This window comes from Thamnophis elegans, chromosome 2 (assembly GCF_009769535.1).
Source record: "Thamnophis elegans isolate rThaEle1 chromosome 2, rThaEle1.pri, whole genome shotgun sequence".
Taxonomy (NCBI): domain Eukaryota; kingdom Metazoa; phylum Chordata; class Lepidosauria; order Squamata; family Colubridae; genus Thamnophis; species Thamnophis elegans.
In genome coordinates, this window is record NC_045542.1 from 64388357 (window position 1) to 64409896 (window position 21540).

The following is a 21540-nucleotide window of genomic DNA, read 5'->3' on the forward strand; positions in this document are numbered from 1 at the left end:
TCATCCAAGAAATTTCTTCAGTTCTGAAGAAGTTCAATTGCTCTTCGGAAAAAAACACCTTTGAAATACCAGCCTAGTGTATTAACCCAACCAATGAATTACCATCAGTCATCGTCCCCTGCATTATTTTATGAAGTTTCTCTATTACACACAAATTATTTTTAAAATCTATATTATGGTATTGTGGGAAGAAATATCCATTTGGTTCAGTTCCAAACTGGGAGAAAAACACTGGAAACATGGAGGCAGATTGGAAAGATAGTTTAATGATGAAGCAGAACCACATAGGTTCTGGGTAGCTGACCAGATGGAGTTGAGAATGGGTGGCTTGTATCCCTTGGGGAGGGGGGGGCTTTGCACTTGAACTTTCTGTTCGTGTGCGAGAACATGTATCTTATCGTGGCACGACAAAACCGCGCTCGACTAAAGCGCGCCCGATTAAACCGCGTCGCTGATGTCATCAACAGGGCGACACCAGCGAGCGCGGAGAAAGAAGGGTGCTTTAAATAGCGCTTTGAAAGCAAGCCGATTCAAGTTAAGATAAGGGTTAGGTTTAGGGTTAGGTTTAGGGTTAGGTTTAGGGTTAGGTTTAGGGTTAGGTTTAGGGTTAGGTTAGGTTAAGGGTTAGGGTTAGGTTAAGGGTTAGGGTTAGGTTTAGGGTTAGGTTAAGGGTTAGGGTTAGGTTAAGGGTTAGGGTTAGGGTTAGGTTAAGGGTTAGGGTTAGGTTTAGGGGTTAATTTTAGGTTTAGCGTTTACAGCGTGCTTCTGTCTCCGCGCTGTTGTTGCGCTGTGATGACGTCAGCTACGCGGTTTCGTCGAGCGCCCTTTAGTCAAACGCGGTTTTGTGATGGAACCGTATCTTATTGGCTCTTGTCAGACTCCCAATAGTGCAATGTAGGGGTCATGTTTGTCTGTGGTAAGTTTGGTTGACGTTTCTGAGGGTGATGCAATGAGGCTTGTGTTTGAAAGGGTGTTGGGCAATTCTTATTGTGTCTTAATGGCTTTCCTCCTGTTTTGGCTCTTGGGTGAGGGTATTTGCTTAAGAATAGAGCTATCTACTTCTTTATCTCTTAAGTACTGACATCAGCTGAGAGCTATTAAGAAAGGTGGAGGCTGCTTTCTCCCTTTAAAAAATGTTTCTCCATTTCTCATCCAGGGAAATATAATAGTCTTCCTTTTTAATATTCCTCAAAATATTTCATTCTTCTAGGAGAGGGGTAGCTTTCCGTAGTATTGTAATACTTGAGTAAGTAAGTAATTGTTCAGTTCGGTCCAAGGTCAAAAAGCTAAAAAAATTATTTGATCCAGTAACTGTTAAATAACACTATTAACGACATATGACTCCACTCAGAACTGCCTTTACACGATATACTCAAAAAAGTGTGGTTTTTCTTGTTTCTGGCTTCATGAAGTGTGCAAACCTTCGACGGTTATAAAACAAGATTTACAGTTCACAATTGCTAATCTTAAATCCCGGTAGCATCGTACAGTTTTTTTAATCTTTATTCATCGTACTCTTTATTATGCTGAATCCGGAGGCAGGACAGTCGTATTGACAAGACCTTGAAGTTCAAACCACGTTCGTGTCCCTCTTTTCACAACACATGCCTTGTCCTCCGAAGTGTAGACTCCCCCGTTCCGCATCTCTCGCCCTGTGACAGATAGACCTGCCAGCCAATCCTGAGTAAGAAGTACCCCAGCAACTGAACTGTGGGGCCTCGAGGGGTGGGTCCGCGCTCACCAATAACAACAGAACTCGGAACTCTGGGCTCCCGCTGTACCAATAGCACAGGCAGTGGGCGCGGCCACGAAACCCGTGCTCCAATGGGAGCAAGAGGTGCAAATTAGTTGGGACAGTCTGACAGAGCTGCGCTCAGGTTGTAGCAACAACAACAGCTAGAGCTACTGCGACAGCAGGCGGGGGAGCCAGCTGCCGTCTTCGGGAACACGACGGCTCCCCGCGCGAAGGCTTCGGGATCTCTCTCGGTGGCGGCTTGTCCCAGCGCTGCTCGTCCGCTGTCATGAGCGGTCTTTCCCGCCTTCTCCAATTTCGGTGCGCCTAGAGCAGCGCGGCTGGTTCTGGGCACGACTCCCGTCGGTTCCTGCTCGCTGCGGGCAGCGCGAGTCAAACCTGCGCAGCCAATTTCGGGCGAGCTACCCCCTCGATGGCGCTGCTGGAAATTCGCCCTTCCTTGTCTCGGTCCGGAGGACGCTCAACGAATACCTCCGGGTCTTGCCTCCCGCGGCCGTCCCCGTGAGAAGACGCCTCCGCCTCGTCCAGTTCTTTTCCCCCGTCACTTCTTATCCCAAGCTTGTAGGGGTCGTGATATCGGCAGCCCGTCGGGACTCCTCCGCAGGGTGAGCTCGAACATGCCTTTGCTCGCGAGCTGCTGCTGTTCCTCGTCCTCCTCCGTCCTCGGTGGCACAACTGGTGGCTCGGAGCCCCTCGTGGGCGCTGGGAGGTGATTCTCCGCAGAGACGTTGGTGGTGGTGGTGGTTTTTTTTGAGAAAATGAACCACGTGGGCAGCCCTGTGAAAGCTTATGACTTTTTGCTAAAATTCCTCCTGGTGGGGGACAGTGACGTGGGCAAAGGAGAGATACTAGCCAGCCTGGAGGATGGAGCCACTGAATCTCCCTATGGATACAACATGGGTAAGTGAAAACATGTATTGTACAGGTGTCCACCGCCAGAGCCTGAATCTCGAGAGGGGAACGCCTTTCCTTTTACCTTTCTCCAACCCCACCCCAATCTACACCTGTAGATTACATAGCAAGGAAGGCAGTGCTCAGGTAGGACTGTCTCGATACCTGAGTCACCCATAGCTAACTCCCACACCTTGCTTCACAGTCACCTTAAAACTCACATGATAAAAACCCTTCCTCCCAGTTGCCTTGATATCTTTGCTTTAAGAAATAAAAAAATATTAACCTCTGGATTTCATGGTTGCTAATCTGCCAATTTACTTTCGTTAAATTTTGCTACTGGCATTCTTTATATTTTAAAGGCTTCACACATTTCTCTTGTATTTCCATTATCAGGAAATAGACTGATAGTACTAAAACGGAATTGTTGTCTTTTCCTCCATCTTAAGCTTACTCTTCTGGTGCTTTCTTTCCTCCCTGACTTGGCAACAGTAAAGGCAATAGGGAATAATATAATATTATATAATATAATATTATAGTATACATATACATATATACATATATACATACATACATACATATATATATATATATTTAAAAACACAGAAAATATTTTAAATTATTTGGAGAAAATTATTTGTCAAGGGAAGGCTCTGGACTTTGGAATTCAGTGAGGAAAAAATAGAAATTGTGTCAAACCATAAAATCATGTAATTGGAATGCACTATTTTGGCCATTAAATTCAATCTAAATGAAAACTTTTCTAACAAATGGCTGTATAGCCTTTACTTGAATACATCCACTGAAGGGGAATGCACTACCTTTCTGAACAATTGGTTCCATTATTAATTTGTTTTTACTATCAAAAAGTTCCCCCCCCCCCCCCAAAATCAGTTGTCATCTGCCATTCTGTAATTTAAATCCATTATTCTTCATTTTCATTTGTGAAATCTTTTTTCAGCATATTCTGGTTTCCCTTTGGATTGTATAAATCTTTTGCTCCTTTTCCTTTCCGCTATTTAAAGATTGTTATCTACTTTTAGTCTTGTTTTCTCAAAACTAATTCCTTCAATCTCTCTTCCCATGATTCAGTTTCTAGTTGCCTGATCTTCCTTGTTGCCTTTCAATAAATCTGTTCCATTTCATTTGCATCCTTCTTAAACTGTGCCTAGAACACGTTACTTGATCAATTTATTTTAAATTGGAAGAATTGCTTTCTGTGACTTTGAAACTACTTCAGTTGAAGCCATTTAAAATGGTATTTGCATTTTTGGTAGCCATATCATTTGGTCAACTCATAATTTAGCTTAAAAATAATTACCACTTCATTTTTATAAATACACTATAACTAGGCCCAGTAATTATTAATTATTAATTGATTAATCTGCTTCTTTCATCATGTTCTTTACAATTTCCTACATTTGTGCCAAACTAGTAGTTCAATAGTTCTTTGCTTTTTTTCGTACCTGGTGCATTTTGTTGCTTTTAACCTCGGCTAATTCTGAGCTTTAGTTTCTTGACTTCACATATGTCATATATAGCTTCCAATATACTCTCCCCTACTTTTTCTTGGTAATTTGTTCTTTTTTCCACCTTTTGTTTCTTGTTTTATTTTCAGACCTTCACCAAACTTTTTTTTTAATCACCTTTTCTTTTTCCATTGTCCTCCAATTCCTTTTTGTACTGCTGTTGTTTGTAGTTGTACTTTTTTTAAAGTACTCTTTTCATACCACAGTTGTTATTATTAGTTTGAGGGCTGCCCTTGAAGACACTCAGAAATTACAACTGGTCCAGAAGCAGCAGGGCTCCCAGTATTGGGCTACCATAAGTTCACCCATGTCATACCTTTATTGTGCAAGCTGCAGTGGCTCCATTTTCTTCCAGGTGAAATTCAGGATATTGGTTGTCACTTACATGGCACAGGACCTGGTTATTAGTGAGACTGCCTTTCCTAAGACTATCTACCCATCTCATTAGATCAAATAGATCCTCCAGATCCTCTCCCTGAAATCTTGCCACGTAATGGTACTTTCAAAGAATGTCTTTTTCTAGCTGCCCATATCTCGTGGAATATCCTCCTGCCAAGGTGTAGGACATCTAGCCTTCTAGCTTTTCTGAAGGCCTTCAAGACCTGTTTTTTACTGAGATACTGGGATTATATAGGTAGAAAGTATGGAAAGAGGCCAGCTAAGCATGCTGTGGAGCATCCCAAAGCGCGGGGTGGGTGGGTGGGAGGGGAGTTACAGTACAGGATTTTGGTTTCAGTTTTTCACTGTTTTGTTTTATCGTTGTTTCATTTATTGGTTTTATTATTGTGAGTTACACAGGGTTGCTTAAGATAGGTTATCATATAAATCTTCTAAATAGAGGAATCAATAAATCAGAATCCGGTTTCTTTTGCTCAACTTTGTTTTCCTTTAAAATCGGTAACTCGGTATATTATCAATATCTCCCAACATTCCCTCTTAATTATTTAAAGGCGTTTCCAACCTTTTCCACTTTAAAGTGCTATCCAACCATCCTTGAATTGGCATGAAATTAGAAAAACATGAAAACTGCTGCCCTGATAGCCTATCTTTATCACCTGACTCACTGAAAAATGTTGCCATCTTTATTGTGTATGTCGTGTTGCATAAGCAAAGCAACTGAATTCTCTGATTTTACTGTTCTCGCTCTTCTGCATGTAAGCAGCTAGGAAGAAATCATTCCCTAATAATCAGCACTATGGCAGAGCTGGAAAAGGTTTGTTTGCTGGATTCTGCCTGCTCATCTCTAGATTCCATCCTTTTGTCTTATCTCCATTCTGTTGTAATCCCAGCTGAATAATTTTAAAACAGATGAATTCAGGGAACTGAGTCCCGTGCAATGTTTCTCCTCTCTCTCTTTCTTTGCATGGGCAACAAAAGTCATTTCCAGGTTCCTCTGTGTTCTAGCCAGAAAATAACAGGAGGATGGGCCCATCTTCATTACTCTAGTTCAGTGTTTCACTAACCTGGTGAAGCTGTAGAATCATTTACAGTACTGTTGGCTGGTTAGCTATTGAACAGTTCCAATAGCCACTGCCACAAAATTGCTATGTTTAGCACTTTGGAAAGACAAGAACAAAACGACAGATCAGGCTAACCAAGACTTGGAAGAAAAGGTAACATACTCGCATCAGCCTGAAATGACCAGTAAGCACCATTATTGGCCATGTGACTTAGCCTAAATATAATGAGCGTAGAAGCTTAACAGGTATCACACACCTTGTGGATGTTACTGGATGCTGTCAATTTCAGAGGCAAACATTGTTTTTTAACCCCTGTACAGCTAAAGATAACTAATGCCTGTCTCATTCACGGACTGAGGTGACAGCAATGTTGTTTAGGTCAGAGCAGAAAAAGACATCACAGGGCATCTTTGTGCCATGGCTAGCTGCAAATAAAGAGAATGCGTAAGTCTTCCCAACTGATAAAAGAAAATGTCAGCAAGAGAAATTAGGAATTTCATATAAGATTCATGATTTACAGAGTTTACCTATGTTAATCTAAGTACATATTATAGTTTCCTTTGCCAGTAAATCAAGTTTATTCCCCTTGCACTTATTATTAGTGCTTAGACAATAAAGCCAATGAAGCCAATATTCTTTCTGCTTTTCTCTGAGAGGTTTAACAGACAACTTTAGAGCCATATTCCCTAATCCTTCTACAGTGTGAAAGTCTACATGTGAAGTTCTTAGTTCAGGGATTTTATTTCCAGCCCCCTGGAATTCAATTTAAAGCCTTCCTGATCAAGTTCAGAATGTTTCTGCCAAATACATTTTACCAGTTCTTGTAAGGTGCCATTTGCAATATTCAGTAGTAGATGATCCCAGGGGCAAAATCTCTCCCACATCATCATACCCAATCATTTTATTTGAAATGCATATGCTGTTTTCACTAAGTAAAATATAGCTATGTTGTTAGGGATTCTTTGCTTATGTATTTCTGATTAATTGTTAGAAACATTATAATGCTTGTGTCCCTAAAATAAATAAATTTTACATGTACACTAAGTAGTAAGGAGAGGGGAGATGCAGCATCTTGCTCTACATTCAGCCCTGAAGAAATGAATTATTTATCTATTCTAGTTCTTGGTTCCCTAACAGCAAATCTCTGCCAAAGAACAATTTTAGAAAGCTGCTTTTATTAAGCAAAGATTAATTTCAAAGATATTACAAAAACTGGAATACTTCTCCATTCAGTAATGTGGTTTAGGCTTATTTACTAAGCTTTACTGTGATATTTGAACCAGGCATTATAATTTGTACAGTATGTTTATAATGGTGAGGACAGCCAACCATTCTGCAGTTGGGGGAAAAAAATTTCTTATGTTTGATGTTGAGTAGGCATAGTGAAGTAATGTTATCATGTATCTATGTAGAACACTTTTTAGATTGCTTTTTTTAGGTTTATGAATTAGCCATTTAAGGTATAATAAGTCTATCCAAAGATTAAATGTTTCTTTTTATTTCCACTGAAAATTGTAGACATTGTATTCTGGTTATTTGCTGTTAAATTTTGGTAGCAGAGGCCCAATGGCTCAGGAATTGCATGCAGCATGTTAGTACTATGTATGAACAAATCAGTATGGTTAGTTCGCCAAAGCACATTAAAACTTTATGTGAATTTTGTGTAATATAGATCTTAAAGCTGTCTGATTTGTTTTATTCAGAGTGAAGAATTTACCACAAGCATGTTTTTTTTCAGCTGACAGAGTAGTTCAATATTTTTGTTCTGTACAATTAACCAAGAAGAATCAGAATGCTTTTAAAGCAAATGTAAGGATAAGTATAGTACAAGACTCTAAGAATTCTCTCAAGTGTTTCTGAAACACAGATATCAATTGGATGAATATTTTTGGCATTAGCACTGGAACGTTTATTTTTAGTCCCTTCATTGAACCTGTTAAAGAGTGAGAAGTACAAATTCGTCAGATGCAGAAAACCAGAACATTTACAGATCTTGATTCAGAATAAAAACAAATTTGATTGCACTTCCAGGTTCTATTCAGCTGAGTTCATTATTGCCACTGGTTGCACCCATCAAAATTAGCCAGAGGTAGTTTGCCAACTTCAATTTTAACAGGATTGTACCTTTTCAATTCAACTGAAAGATATTATGCTATATATACCTGGACTTAAAAAGATGAAAACAAGACGATACTTTCTTTTCTAACCTATTTCTGAGACAACATTCTTATCTTTTACTAATATAAATCCAGCTTCCTCTTTATTCACTTAGCTATTTGTGTCTTTGATTACACTTTGCATTTCTGTCAGTGAATACTACATAAACTAGCTTTTATGCACTTACCGTGTTTCCCTGAAAATAAGACAGGGTCTTATTTTCTTTTGATCCCTAAATAAGCATTTGGCCTTATTTTCAGGAAGATCTTATTATTTTTGAGGTGCAAGAGGCCCCTTAACCTTTACCCGCGACCCATGGATCAGCTGATCCAGAGAGAGCCAGAAGTTCTGTCTCTATTTCTGGCACACCTTTGCCAGCCCTAGCATCGCTGGGCCTGCCGCTCTTTTTGTGGCCACCACTAAGAGAAAAGGGGCATGGTAGCTAGGGTTTGCGGGAGTGGCCTCCACAAGGCCATTCTGCATGGATGGCAGATACATATGGGGCTCGTGGGGCATGTTCCCCCCTTCCCTCCCAGGAAATGGCGGGGACTGGCTGTGCATGCGTTTAAATATTTGAGGGGAGGGCTTATTTTAGCGCATGTGCTCAAAAGCCAGGGAGGTTTCTGAATTATAATAGCCATAGCTCATTTTCAGTAGCTGAACAGTCTGCTTTATAATACCAGTTATGAGGAATGTGGTTATTAGAATATCCTGCCTGTGGGCTTCCTTTAGGTATCCTTAGCCACAGTAGAACTAGACAAGCATTTCCATCTTCTATGTTCTTTTGTTCTTACATTCCAAGAAAAAAGATAGGGCAAGCAACCCTCAATTTGGCTGTTACTTTAATTTTCTTTCAAAGGAAAACTTTTCATTTACTTTGAACTTGGGGGTTAAATGCTTTCTATATTATTAACAAGTAAATTGAATGTTTAATGTTTTCTATTTAAAGGAAAGGTATTATTTTATGTAATTTACCACTCCCTACTATGTGCCAGAGGCCTTGAACATATGGAACAATGGTAAAGGTGAATAGAGATGCTTGGAAAAGATGGCACTTCAAGAATTGTACTTCCATTTGGTTCAGTAGTGGGATTCAAATTTTCTTACTACCAGTTCTGTGGACGTGGCTTGGTGGATATGGCAGGGGAAGGATACGGTAAAATCTCCATTCCCTCCCCACTCCAGGGGAAGGTTACTGCAAAATCCTCATTTCCTCCTGATCAGTTGGGACTTGGAAGGCAGCAAATAGATCGTGGCGGGGTCAGTCAGAGGTGGCATTTACTGGTTCTCCAAACTACTCAAAATTTCCACTTCCGGTTCTCCAAAACTGGTCAGAACCTGCTGAATACCACTTCTGCTTTTGTTGCATGAGGACAGCAAATGTATACATTAAGGATGGACAACTTGTAATTTGGAGGTTTTGAACTTCAGTCCCATAATCGCTGAACAGCTTTGCAAGAGATCAAAAATATATCACAAGATGAAATTGTTGTGTTTTTTTATTAGGGCACACTGGATTAAACTAATTAAAATCAAATAATGTTTGATTTGTTGTACTTTAATTTTTTTTTACAAACTTGCATCTTTCTTAACGGTGAAGGTATATAATGAAATTTTAAGAGAGCTGAGGAATAGCAGCAAAATAATTTTCTCTGCTTGTGGCACACTATACTGTACCATAGGCACTGGAGGGAAGTTGCATAATTATACCATGAATGGCAAAATAAAGTTGTGTTTGCATTAGAATGGCCCTTGGTAAGAAGAGTGGGAGGGATGAAATAATCAGGCACCATTGAAATCAAGGCTTTGCAATGTTTAATATGGAAAAAGTACTTGCCATCTAGCTACTTGATTGCTTTCTTAACCATGACTTGCTTTTAAACTTATGTAAGATGTGTAATAATCTCTGTCTGTTATCAGGATTTGTAGCTGCAGTGCATTGTCATCAAATGTCAGACTGCTTTACCAAGTTTTTCAGGTTTAACTTCTAAGTAATATGGCAGAGTTGATGGGAAATTCATTCTTCATAAGAAGCATATTCCTCCCTTTATATGTAGTGAAATCACACAGATATTTTATAATTACATTGGGCAATTCTATACATGTCTACTCAAAAATACTTCACAGAATTTTTTTTAGGGTTTGAATTTTGATTCCATATGCTATTTTTCAAACAGAACTAAAATATATATTCCGTAAAGCAATGAGGGCTAAATAAATGGCTGAACTAAAAAAAAGCATCATGTTAAAATCATAGAAGAACTGAAGAAACAACTAAACAGATCTAACAGCATCACAAAGCAAATAACAATACTGTTGGCAAAAAATTGTAAAGATCTTTCAATTTTAGAAGTAGAAACAATGACATCTGATGATAATTTAGTGAGAGGAAGGGGAATTGCCTTTCAATTTAATTTTGATCAAAAATGAACTAAGCAAGCAGAACTATGTCTTGTTTATTTAGGACCAAGATATAATAGTGCCTACAAAATTTTATAACATGCAAAGTTGCCAGAATATTTTTCAGAATCTAATTTTAAGTGTTAATGTAGGGGCTTTTTTTGGAAATAAAAAGATATAGGAATGCAGTTAAAAAATTTGTATGAATGAATGTACTAAACTATTATTTCAAAAGGACATATATAGAATGTCCTATTACCATTTTCCCAGCTTGGACTTGTAAAGCAATTTGAGATACATTTTTGTATCAGAATAATATCCACATTAGGGGGTGAGGAAAATATATGGCAAATCTTTTTAGAGTCACAGCTGCTCTATAAGAAGAATAGTGTTAGGTGAGATATAATGACTGATTGACCCAAAATCATTCAGAGGGAATCCAGGTTACTCACATAGTGATATTTAGCTGTCTTATTAAACATCAATATATTTCATACTATGTTATTTCAGAAATTAGAGAAAATAAATAATTAGAAATGATTTTTTAAAATTAATATCTCCCTTCATTTAATTGGGCATCCACAGCATTGCACTAGATTCAGGCATTTGTAGCTACAGAGGGCTCCAAAAGACTTGTGTGCAGCCTGGGGAACCCTACAATAATTGTGTATTCAGTCACTTACAATTTTTTATAACCTAAAGGACATCATTTGTCAGGATTATCTCTCAGTAACTTCTTCCCCAAGTTTTTATAAATTTATATTTATCTCTTCAATGACAGTATTGAATTGCTTTGTCTTCTGATGATTTAAGATTGCTTTAGATTTATCTAGGCTCCATAATCTCATATCCATAATAGCTAAAATTTCGCTTCCTTATTAGTACTTCAGTTAGCAGCCTGTTGTTATTTATTTAATGCTTGAATGATTGTGTTTTTATATGGGGCAGCATATACATTTAATAAATAAATAAATAAATAAATAAATAAATAAATAAATAAATTCCAAATGTTCTCAGCATTGCAATCCAAAGGCATAAATTTCTCCCCAAAGTTTATCAAGTTTACCATTTTAAATATGGCGTAAGAGGGCAATTGTTAAATATATTGTGGAAACCTATCATACTAATTCTATTTCATTTTAATTCAATGTAAATAAAATGAAAATAAATTATTCTCTCCCAACTTATTACTTTATAGAACACAACTCTCAGCATGGCATTCAAAAGCCAGGTTCAGTGCAGAAAAGTTGCACACTTTTCTATTTTTCTATTTAATGCAAAGATTTCATTGTCAATTCTACCAAAGCACAAAAATCAACAATGTATATTGTTATAAACAAAAACAGAACATTACAGTACCAAAGCAGTGAAATTAATTATGATAAATATACTCCTTAAATCAAAGGCATACTTGATTTTGATGGTTTTAAACCTTTGCAAAGCACAGAAATAGAGCCAAATATGCATCCAGAAGCTACTATAGAGAAAATCTGCCTCCTGGCAAATACTGTATATACTCAAGTATAAGCCTAGTTTTTCAGCCCACTTTTTGGGCTGAAAAAAGCCGCCTCGGCTTATACTCGAGTCAGTGAAAAATTTGCCCGAAATGGAGGAGAAAAAGGGGCGGGCCATGCCGCTGGGTGACACTCGTGAATGGCCCAGTGCCCCTGTGAGTTTCCCCTCCCTCTGTGTCAGTTTGCCGCGCAGCACGCACCGCACCATCCCCCCTCCTCACGTTCTAATGTAATGCAGGGCTGTCTTACGATTCCCCTTCCTCCCCCTCCTGCCGCTCTGCAACGATGTCCCACCTCCTCCTTGTTATGGCAAGCAGCCACATAGCGATGTCCCACCTCCTCTGGTACAGTGATCCAATGATAGGAATCACTGTGCCGTGTGTCATAGGAGGCGGGACATCGCTCCCGCGGCTACACGGGACATCATCATCACAGCGGGACATCAGCATCATGAGGTGAGTGAAGTATTTCATTGAATACACCGCTAGTTTACTGTTTTTCTTTGAAATAAATATTCAAAAACATTATTGGTATCTATTTTTATTTTTGAAATTTACCGGTAGCTGCTGCATTTCCCACCCTAGGCTTATACTCGAGTCAATAACTTTTCCAGTTTTTTGTGGTAAAATTAGGTGCCTCGGCTTATATTCGGGTCGGCCTATACTCGAGTATATACGGTACCTTGCAAACCTCTTGTAAGAATCCACCAGTAAATTGTCCCTCAATGTTCAGATGGACAAATAAAATGGCAAACAAGTAGCTGATACAATTATATTTCCATATATTACTATTAGTTATTCTGTTTTTTATGCATTCTCCTAGCTGCAACCACATGAAACCAGGAATATATGCATTTAAGGAAATACTAACAGATGCAGTATGCTTGCCAGTGAGCTCTCTGAATCACCATTTTCTCTGCAAAACACTAGCTTTTCTTGTCACACAGTATGTATAATTGAACCTAAGAGCTTGTGAAACGGAACACCCAGTAATGCCACAACTTCTTGATGAGATCTGTAAGATGTCCTTGAGGCAATCATTTATAGCCAAGCTCTAATATTCAGTCAATGAGAATGGGAAAATCTATATTTCTGCAGTAATTTTACAACAGAATAGGATTTTAACAATGCTCTCATTCAATGGTAGACCCTGGTATTTTTCAGTACTTTGAAATTTAGAAACATTGCAATATCATCTAAGAGGGATGACTTGAAAGTAAGCCCTTATTATGTTAATCTGGGGTGTCAAACATGCATCATCATGTTGTCATGTGACATAGCATGACTTTTCCCCCTTTGCTAAAATGGGGGGGGGGGGTGGCCAGCACGGGACGCATCCAGCCCACGGGCCATGAGTTTGACACTCCTGCTGTTAACTGAATCAGGGTAAATGGCCACTGGACTGCAGTCTTAAAAGATGTCTTTTACCCTACATTGGAGCTAGCCAATTTGTGATCTGAAGGGTGCAAATATGCACACACAGCCATTTATAAAATCCCATGGTGTGCATAACTAATATTTAGTAGCAAAATAGCCATTTTTGGCAATGTAAAATAGTTGGTCTCTTGTCATAGTTGTATATCAGTGAATATGTTTTCTAAAACAAGTGAAAATTAGAGATAGAAAATGTCAAAGAGACATCGCCATCAAGATTACTACAACCTGGAAAAGAAAATTAAATACATCTTGTAGGACAAAATGTATCCCAATCTGCATCTTCATACATACAAGTATGGTCATTTTCCATGCAGTACTTCTTTTATAAAATAAGTGATTATGTTGGCTAACCATACTTCTAATAAAACTATGTTTTAATAGTTAATTGTGCACAGTGACTTTTTTGTCATGTTATCTTTTCAGAATCATGGTGGGTGGTACAGCACTATATCAGTGTTGCTACAACAGAGAAGGAGATGACATTTAAAAGGGAACTGTATGTGATCCCAGTGATTTTTACTTGAACAGAAAAAAACCTGTTTAAAGCATGCTCCACAAATCAACTAATTTAGATTGCAATTCTGTTGTTTCTTGGCGGGAGTGTCTGACTTAGTAATAGCTTAATAATGCATCCTGTTCAACAACAGGTGCTTACATGCTGTCCTATGGGCTACTTAATGGTAGGCTTGGTATTTAAAAACAAAATATAGTACAATTTATCACATTATATAAAGACAACATCCCTGGATCACAGAGAGCAGTTGCTTTGCCTGTGATCACAGCTACTATGATTTTCATGAAAGATTTTGTGCAGAATTCCATGACAGATTACCAGCCACTTATAAAGGGTGATAATGACTAAATAAAATTCATAAGTGATGAGCTATTTCTCAATGTAAAAATGTATTTCTAGTCTCAAGGCACAGGCATAGACATGCTATTTTAAATGAAAAAAATATTCTGCTAGTTACAGCATGACTCAAACATCTACTGGCTCATTTGTTATTACAAACAATTACAGATGCAAATTGTCTCAGATGTGGTATAACTGGTGAGTGTGCAGAATTCTGAATGTGAGCAGTTCATATGTTAATGAAACCATGGCTAATACCTTATTTGTCTAGACTCTAGAGAAATGAATGCTAGGAGTCCCTGACTTACGGCCAAAATTGGGCTCAAAATTGCTGTTGTTAAGTGAGACATTTGTTAAGTGAGTTTTGTCCCATTTTACAACCTTTCTTGCCAGAGTTTTTAAGTGAATCAGTACAGTTGATAAAGTGAATAACCATCTATTAAGTGAATCTGGCTTCCCCATTGACTTTGCTTGTCAGTGGGTTATGTTTATACCTGATGCCAAACTATGTTGTATTTTTAAGATGTCTTCGTAATACTCTGTTATCTCAAGTTGTGTTTACTGATCTCCTTATCCTCAGATAAAAGGTCCCTTTCAAAGAGTAGGTCTGAGTCTGACCAACAGAATGTGTCTATATGGGTACTTGGATACTAAAAACAACTCTGTGGACAGAAGTCTTAGAATTCCTGATTTGCAAAGGACTCTTTATGACTCAGAGGACCCAGTACTTTCTGCAAACATAAATATTTGTTCAGGTTCAAGAAAGCTGAGGCTATAAGCTAAGGGAGAAGATTTTAGTGCTACACTACCTCTTAAATACAATCTGAAATATTAACCCAGGAGAATTTACACTGATTGATTTTTTTTCTTCCATTTAATTGTGTCTCATTCTCGGAGACTGTCTGGACAATTCTTTACAGTTTTCTTGGCAAGGGTTTTTTTTTAGAAGTGATTTGGCATTGCCTCCTGCCTAGGGCTGAGAGAAAGTGATTGGCTCAAGCTCACCCAGCTGGCTTCATGCTCAAGGTGGGACTAGAACTTACAGTCTGATGCCTTAGCTGCCAGATTGGATTTTTACTGATTACATACAAATCTTTTAAATAAATAAATAACATGGGGGGGGGACGACGTTGCAAAGCTGTTAGTTCACCCCCATTCTACTACAGCATGAGCAAAACGAAAACATGGAATATTGAAATATGGGTCCAGGAGACAGCCAGCATCAGCTTTCATCAAATCCTAGGACAGTCCTTAGTGCCTTAGTGGCACCTCTTTGCAGTGTATTATTGTAATATAAATGTATTTATAGGAATGAGTCCCTTCCATTGGTACCATTATTGCATATTAAGAAATATAATTAAATGCATATTATATACAGTAAGGTTAAGTGTAAGAGAGCAAACAGTTTAATCTGATACTATATTGTATTTCCAAAGATCCTAGAGTCTTTTTCTTTCCTGTAATAGAGATTTGTTTACTTGCTTGAAGACATTTCAAAACGGGGGGGGGGGGGGGGCGGGGAGAAAGAATGATCAAAACGTAGGATTTATCACACAGAAGTTTGGAATTATGGGATGGGGGACTAAAGATGATTACATAAATCGCCAGAATGTATAATGTAGAAATAGTTTGATATTGCCTTAATGTGGTGAAAAGATAATATAAACAATGTTTTTTTAAAAAAACAACCCTTTGATATAGCTTTGTGTATGCGTGTGTATAGCATATGTATATGTATGCGCATATATGTCTGGGTGTACACACACACACACATATCTATATATATAAAAGTGAAATACCATTCATGCATCATTGCAAAATCTCCAGAACCGTAAAGCCTACAAACTTGAAATTTGGCATGTATGTTCCTATTGGCTTCTAGGTGCTTGCTAAGAAATAATTTTTTTTGAAATGACCATCAAATTATTAGTATTTCTTATATTATTAACACGCTCTGATGCTAAGGAGTTAGACTGAGGGAGAGAAGGGGATAAGATAGGAGAGGCCTCTATGGGGCCAGCCTGAGGGAGAGAAGACGATAGGATAGGAGAGGCCTCTGTGGGGCAAGCCTGAGGGAGAGAAGGGGAGAGGAGAGGCCGGTCATAACTACTCATTAATTTTCAAGCTGTAAGTGTTGATTTATCAAGCCCGATCACATAATTTCACAGTGGAGCACAGGTATCCAGCTAGTATGCATATACACACACTTTTGAGAGGGGGCATCAGAATTTCATCTTTAATGTGTGCCAGTGTTTTCACAGAAAAAGTGACAATAAAAGTATCTTATCTTTTGACTTTGCAATGTTTTGATAGAGCTGAAAAATCTGGGGGACTTTCTTTGCTACTCCTCATCTATAGCATTTACATTTTTTAAATTAAAAAACCTGATATTACTATATATTAAAAGATTTTGTGCAACATTTGCACTATTTCAATATAATACTTCACTCTTTCTCTTCAGGTATTGATTATAAAACAACAACAATACTTCTGGATGGCCGGCGAATAAAGTTGCAGCTCTGGTAATTATTTGTTTAGATTATATTCTGTGTTGTGGAAACTATTTATATAAGAAACAATTGCACTTGGAGTAAAATATCACATGAATTATATAAAAACTCACTAGATATCTCTCATCCCAACCAAAGTTAAGTACGGTCCACTTCTAGAAACTGATAGGATGCCTAAGGAAGGGGTGGGAGTATAATAAACCTTTACTTAATGGTAAGAGTATTTTGGCTACACTGGTCACAACAGGAGGGAACTTTTATCTTAGCTCAATAATATTATAAATCAGATCAAATTATTTAATAAACTTAATCAGATATCAATTTTATTTGTTCTGAATATTTCCTAAACATGCATGCGAGTGGGGCTTTACACTGAGCATTAGACAGACCAAGGACAGGCTCACCCAGAGCTCTTTCAGATGATAGTCTTCAAGTGCTACTTACCAATCTTTCATCCAACAGAAAAGCCCAGCATAAATTGGGCTGCCTTCTTTACTGACCTCCATTCTACCCCAAGAAGCCTTGCAAATGGGGCTGACTTTAATTAATGTCAGGCATGCCCAGGGGCCAATTGCAGCCCGTTTTCAAATTTCAAGCAGCTTGCAGACTCTTCTCCCCGCCGGAGTTATTTGTTTAGTCTTTCATAAAATAGTTCATTTGCATTTAATGTTAATGGTTCAAAGAAAGTCAGGCTGAATTTTCACATCATCAAATCTGACCCTCCTTGCAAAAAGTTTGAACACCCCTGATTAATGTAATCCTGTAATATAAGGAAGGTGATGGTGGATTTCCCTGGCTTTGATTCCCATTGCACCCAGCATCACAGGAAAAACAACTGCCAATCATTCTCTTTAATGTGTAGTGTGGTAGGGCAGGCTTGGATGATTGTTTAGAAAGATGGGTTTAGCCCTCTGATCAATTGGTTGCAGGCATGGGGTAAAGCATCTTCTGCACTAGTGACCCGTTCGATGGATTTTCTCTGATGATATAGTGAAAGGGAGTGAATGACAGTGAGTGAGCTCTGTCCTCAACTAGGGCTGCACACAGATATACACAGAATAATCTATAATGTATGCACAGATCTGTATTCAAGTATCTTGTTTTCAGTTTTGGTAAATTGTTGAATATTAATAATAAATGTAACATGATAAATGAAGATAAAGGCAAATTTAAGGAGTCATTAATATGCATTTGTTAATTGGGCAACGTAGTCAGAAACTGTTTATAGTACTTCACTCTTAGAATGGAAATGACTATATTTTTAATCATGTGTGGTATCGTTTTCAGGGACACATCTGGACAAGGCAGATTCTGTACCATATTTCGTTCCTATTCCAGAGGTGCTCAGGTAAGCACGCACACTGATCTTTGAAGCAAATCAGTGAGGCAGAGAGAAATGATAAGAATTGCTAGGGGAAACAAAGTGATAAATGTATTGTCCTACTTTTTAAAATGTGTACACATTTGTGCTGAATATAGGTTATTTTTTACAGAAAAGTTCAGATCTATTCAACACTACTTTTTATAATGTTATCAAATACCATTACACAAGATTGTACGATGCATATTTAAACTTACCCACATGTCAGACTAATTTAAAATGGATTTCATTCACCCAGGGTGTGATACTGGTATATGATATAACAAATCGCTGGTCATTTGATGGCATTGATCGATGGATAAAGGAGATAGATGAGGTAAGATATCAAATAGTGAATATAAATATTTACCTGAATGGAAAAGAGTTCTGAATTTACCTAAATTACATTAATTTTAATTAAAGTAAAATAATTAAAGTAATGTGACCTGGTGTAAACTCAGTCACTGTAGTTTATAAACATTGATTCATGGCTTTGTTTTGTAAACTTCGGCAGTTGTGTCTTCGTCAACAAAACATGCCTTTTGAATTTTTTTGTACTTTGTTGTATGGATGGACAACTCCCTAAATCACTGTGGGTGGACAAGAATAGAAAATTAGTAAGAAGAAAACTAAGAATGTTTAGGACAGTGCTACAGTTCCTAGAAAGAGTCCTAGGGCTGTACAATGAAGCAGAATTGTCTTCTTACTTCTAGAAGTGGTCTGTCTTCAAAGATTTTTCCATACTGTGGCTTGATGGTCAATTATTTTCATCAACCTTAAGTTCTTCCCCTTTCCTTCAAAGTTTCTGCTGATTTATGGATTACCCTTCTTCTCATCAGTATTTCAAAAGCAGTGGTTCTAGACTTCCTTTCAGGGAAGCAAAAGACAAAAAGATGGCATTCTTGGAGCAGGTGATAATTGGATCTGGATTCTAAATACATCTATTTCTTCAACATTCAGGGAATAGGAAGTGGTAATTCCCTACTTGTTCTCTCTTGTGCAGCCCATTTCATTTTTCTACCCTTGATTGTAGTCTGGATTACGTATTACATTAAGCCATGCTTAATTTTATTATGGTTTGATAACTAAATCACAAATTGGCCAGAATCATATTACACATGAAGGTATCAATCATGTTTTAAAATCAGACATCTGTGTTTGTAAAATATTTAAGATAACCCCAAATAACAACCTTATAATTTTGCATCTTAATGAACCGAGTCCACATACTATAGTTAGGGAAAGTCAGAAAATTGAGCTTGCCTGAATAAAGGATGTGCAGTTAGAAATTTTGATGAAGAGAATGGGTATAGATTTTGAAATTAACATTGTTCTGTTTCTCTTTCTCAGCATGCTCCTGGTGTACCCAAAATCCTGGTTGGCAACCGCCTGCATCTAGCCTTCAAAAGGCAAGTGTCTACTGAGCAGGCACAGGCATATGCTGAAAGATTAGGCATGACATTCTTTGAAGTAAGCCCACTCTGTAATTTCAATATCACAGAGTCCTTTACAGAGCTTGCAAGAATAGTGTTAATGAGACACGGAATGGACCGGCTGTGGAGGCCCAACAAGGGTAAGCAACAAAAATGTACTTACTTCTTTCCTATGTATGTTAGTTATATATTTAGTCAGGATGGAAAAAAATACAAAAAATATTTTGGTACATACTTGTGATTTAATATCATAACCAGCACATAGTAAATGTTTCCTATTTTCAGTTGAATAATCAGAAATTACCCTATGCATTCCCTAATTAAGATTGCTATACAGCAATTCCTGCTGAGTTCATGTCAGTAATTTACAAAAACATCACCAGAAGGGACTCCAAATCCCTCACACCTCATCCTACTCCTTGAAGATAAAAGGCAAACCAAAGGAAAAGACAACAGGAGAATCAGCAAACTAGGCTCAGCTTCCTTTAAACTTCACCCTTTCCTTCAAAAGAAAAAGGCAAGGAAGATGTGCAACTGCAGAACTCTTAGCCATTCCACTGCCACCTTCCCTTAATGAGGAAGGATGTGGTATAGATAAAAGAAGCAGCAAACCAGATTTTCAGAAACGCAGTTGTACTATTTTTATCATTTTAGCTTTTGGAGCTTTTCTAGGGGGCTCCAATGCAAAAAAATCTGCAAGGTTATTCGTATCAAGAAAGGCAAACCATGGGAAGAATCAGAGGAGAATTAGGGTGATACTTCAAGAATAGCGAAATGAATAAAGATAGGGCTGTTAAAACTTATACAAAGTTCTAGCTGTGTACTGCCACCGTGTGGCTGTTAAGATCTTTCTAATGTCTAATGTTGCTTGTTTTATATTTCAGTCCTGAGTCTGCAAGATCTTTGCTGCCGTGCCATAGTTTCTTGCACACCTGTGCACCTGGTTGACAAACTTCCACTCCCTGTTGCCTTAAGAAGCCATCTCAAGTCATTCTCCATGGCCAATGGCCTAAATGCTAGAATGATGCATGGTCGTTCTTACTCTCTCACCGCCAGCAACAATAACAAAAGGAACAGCCTGAAAAAAGCCAAAATCATCCGTCCACTTCAGAGCCCTCCAAAGCCTTGTGTCAGAAATAGTTGTAAAATCTCCTAAGCTATGTTTGGAAATCTTTGCCCAGCATTGTAAACACAAGGACTTAATTCAGTAGCCAAATCTATTGTATGTACGTATTGCTTTGCAGGAAGAGGACAAAAGAAAAAAATATTTTAGAACGTTTGTTTTTAATAATGCTGCTTCCAGATATATGATGCGCTCTGTGCAAACAGAGGAATGTGAAACTTTAATGTTGGATTTTATATATATCAATTTTTTGATGTGCATGAAATCTTTGTGTATTTTATAAAGGGAATAATTTATCACAGTACTGAGCTTTTGTGTCACTGAATCTCAAAAGTGACTAATTTTTAATATTGCTCAATTACTACATTTTATTTGCAATTAGAATGAAAGTCAATTGTAGATTCACCTAGTTTTAAACAACAATGTATTGTATACATTGTAAAAGATATAAGTAGTGACATTATTCTAGTATTGTTTCGGTAGAGCATCTGATTCTGGTTTTGTACAGTTTATTGAGTGATTCTGAAGCACGACTTTTGAGCTACTAATGTAATATGCACAAGAAATTGTCTCATCCATGTATAAAACATTTGATAAAGGTTTTTGCTATGTTTCAGAATTAAATTGTGGATTATATGCTTATTTTTCTGGTAAATCTACATTTTTGTATTAGATATTCTAGTGATCGTTATATAGTGAAAAAGCCAAAGACATCAAGACATATTTGCTATAGCCTAAGAAAAAATGTAATTTGAAAAGCTGCTTTATCAGGAAAGGACACTATTATTTAAAAATAAAAATAAATCCTTCAAAGTATATGTGTGTTTTTCCAACTGAAATATTTTATCCTCCTTTCCCAGCTTTTGAATGCTTTCTCAAATCTCTATTCCTCTATCAAGACAGATAATGTTTATTATAATTTATTTGCAATAAAGGCCAGTTTCCTTCCATTTTCAAGACAGATAATGTTTATTATTTGTTTGCAATAAAAGCCAGTGTTTCCATTTTAACGTAAGTGATCAGAAAGACTTGAAATAAATAGCTTGAAATATGTTATAAAGCGAATATATTCATGTTTTTAAAATAAAGGTGTTTTCAGTAGGCAACTTATATTGCTATTG

At 37.6% G+C, this 21540-nt stretch overlaps 1 protein-coding gene across 1 annotated transcript; it reads left to right on the plus strand.

Annotated features, from left to right (window-relative positions):
- Positions 1-1862: 1862 nt before the first annotated feature.
- Positions 1863-21235, plus strand: RAB40B (RAB40B, member RAS oncogene family). Its single transcript, XM_032210460.1, has 6 exons — positions 1863-2653; positions 16455-16515; positions 17791-17851; positions 18123-18200; positions 19214-19436; positions 20181-21235. Exons 1-6 carry the CDS (start codon positions 2512-2514, stop codon positions 20450-20452), a joined length of 837 nt encoding a protein of 278 aa, XP_032066351.1. The 5' UTR covers positions 1863-2511; the 3' UTR covers positions 20453-21235.
- Positions 21236-21540: the final 305 nt, after the last annotated feature.

What these genes read in the sequence shown, in the direction of transcription:
- RAB40B (XM_032210460.1), top strand. Translation starts at nt 2,512, where the DNA reads ATGAACCACGTGGGCAGCCCTGTGAAAGCTTATGACTTTTTGCTAAAA. An exon ending in TCCCTATGGATACAACATGG is followed by an intron (nt 2,654 to 16,454) that starts GTAAGTGAAAAC and finishes CTTTCTCTTCAG; the next exon opens with GTATTGATTATAAAACAACA. An exon ending in CGAATAAAGTTGCAGCTCTG is followed by an intron (nt 16,516 to 17,790) that starts GTAATTATTTGT and finishes TATCGTTTTCAG; the next exon opens with GGACACATCTGGACAAGGCA.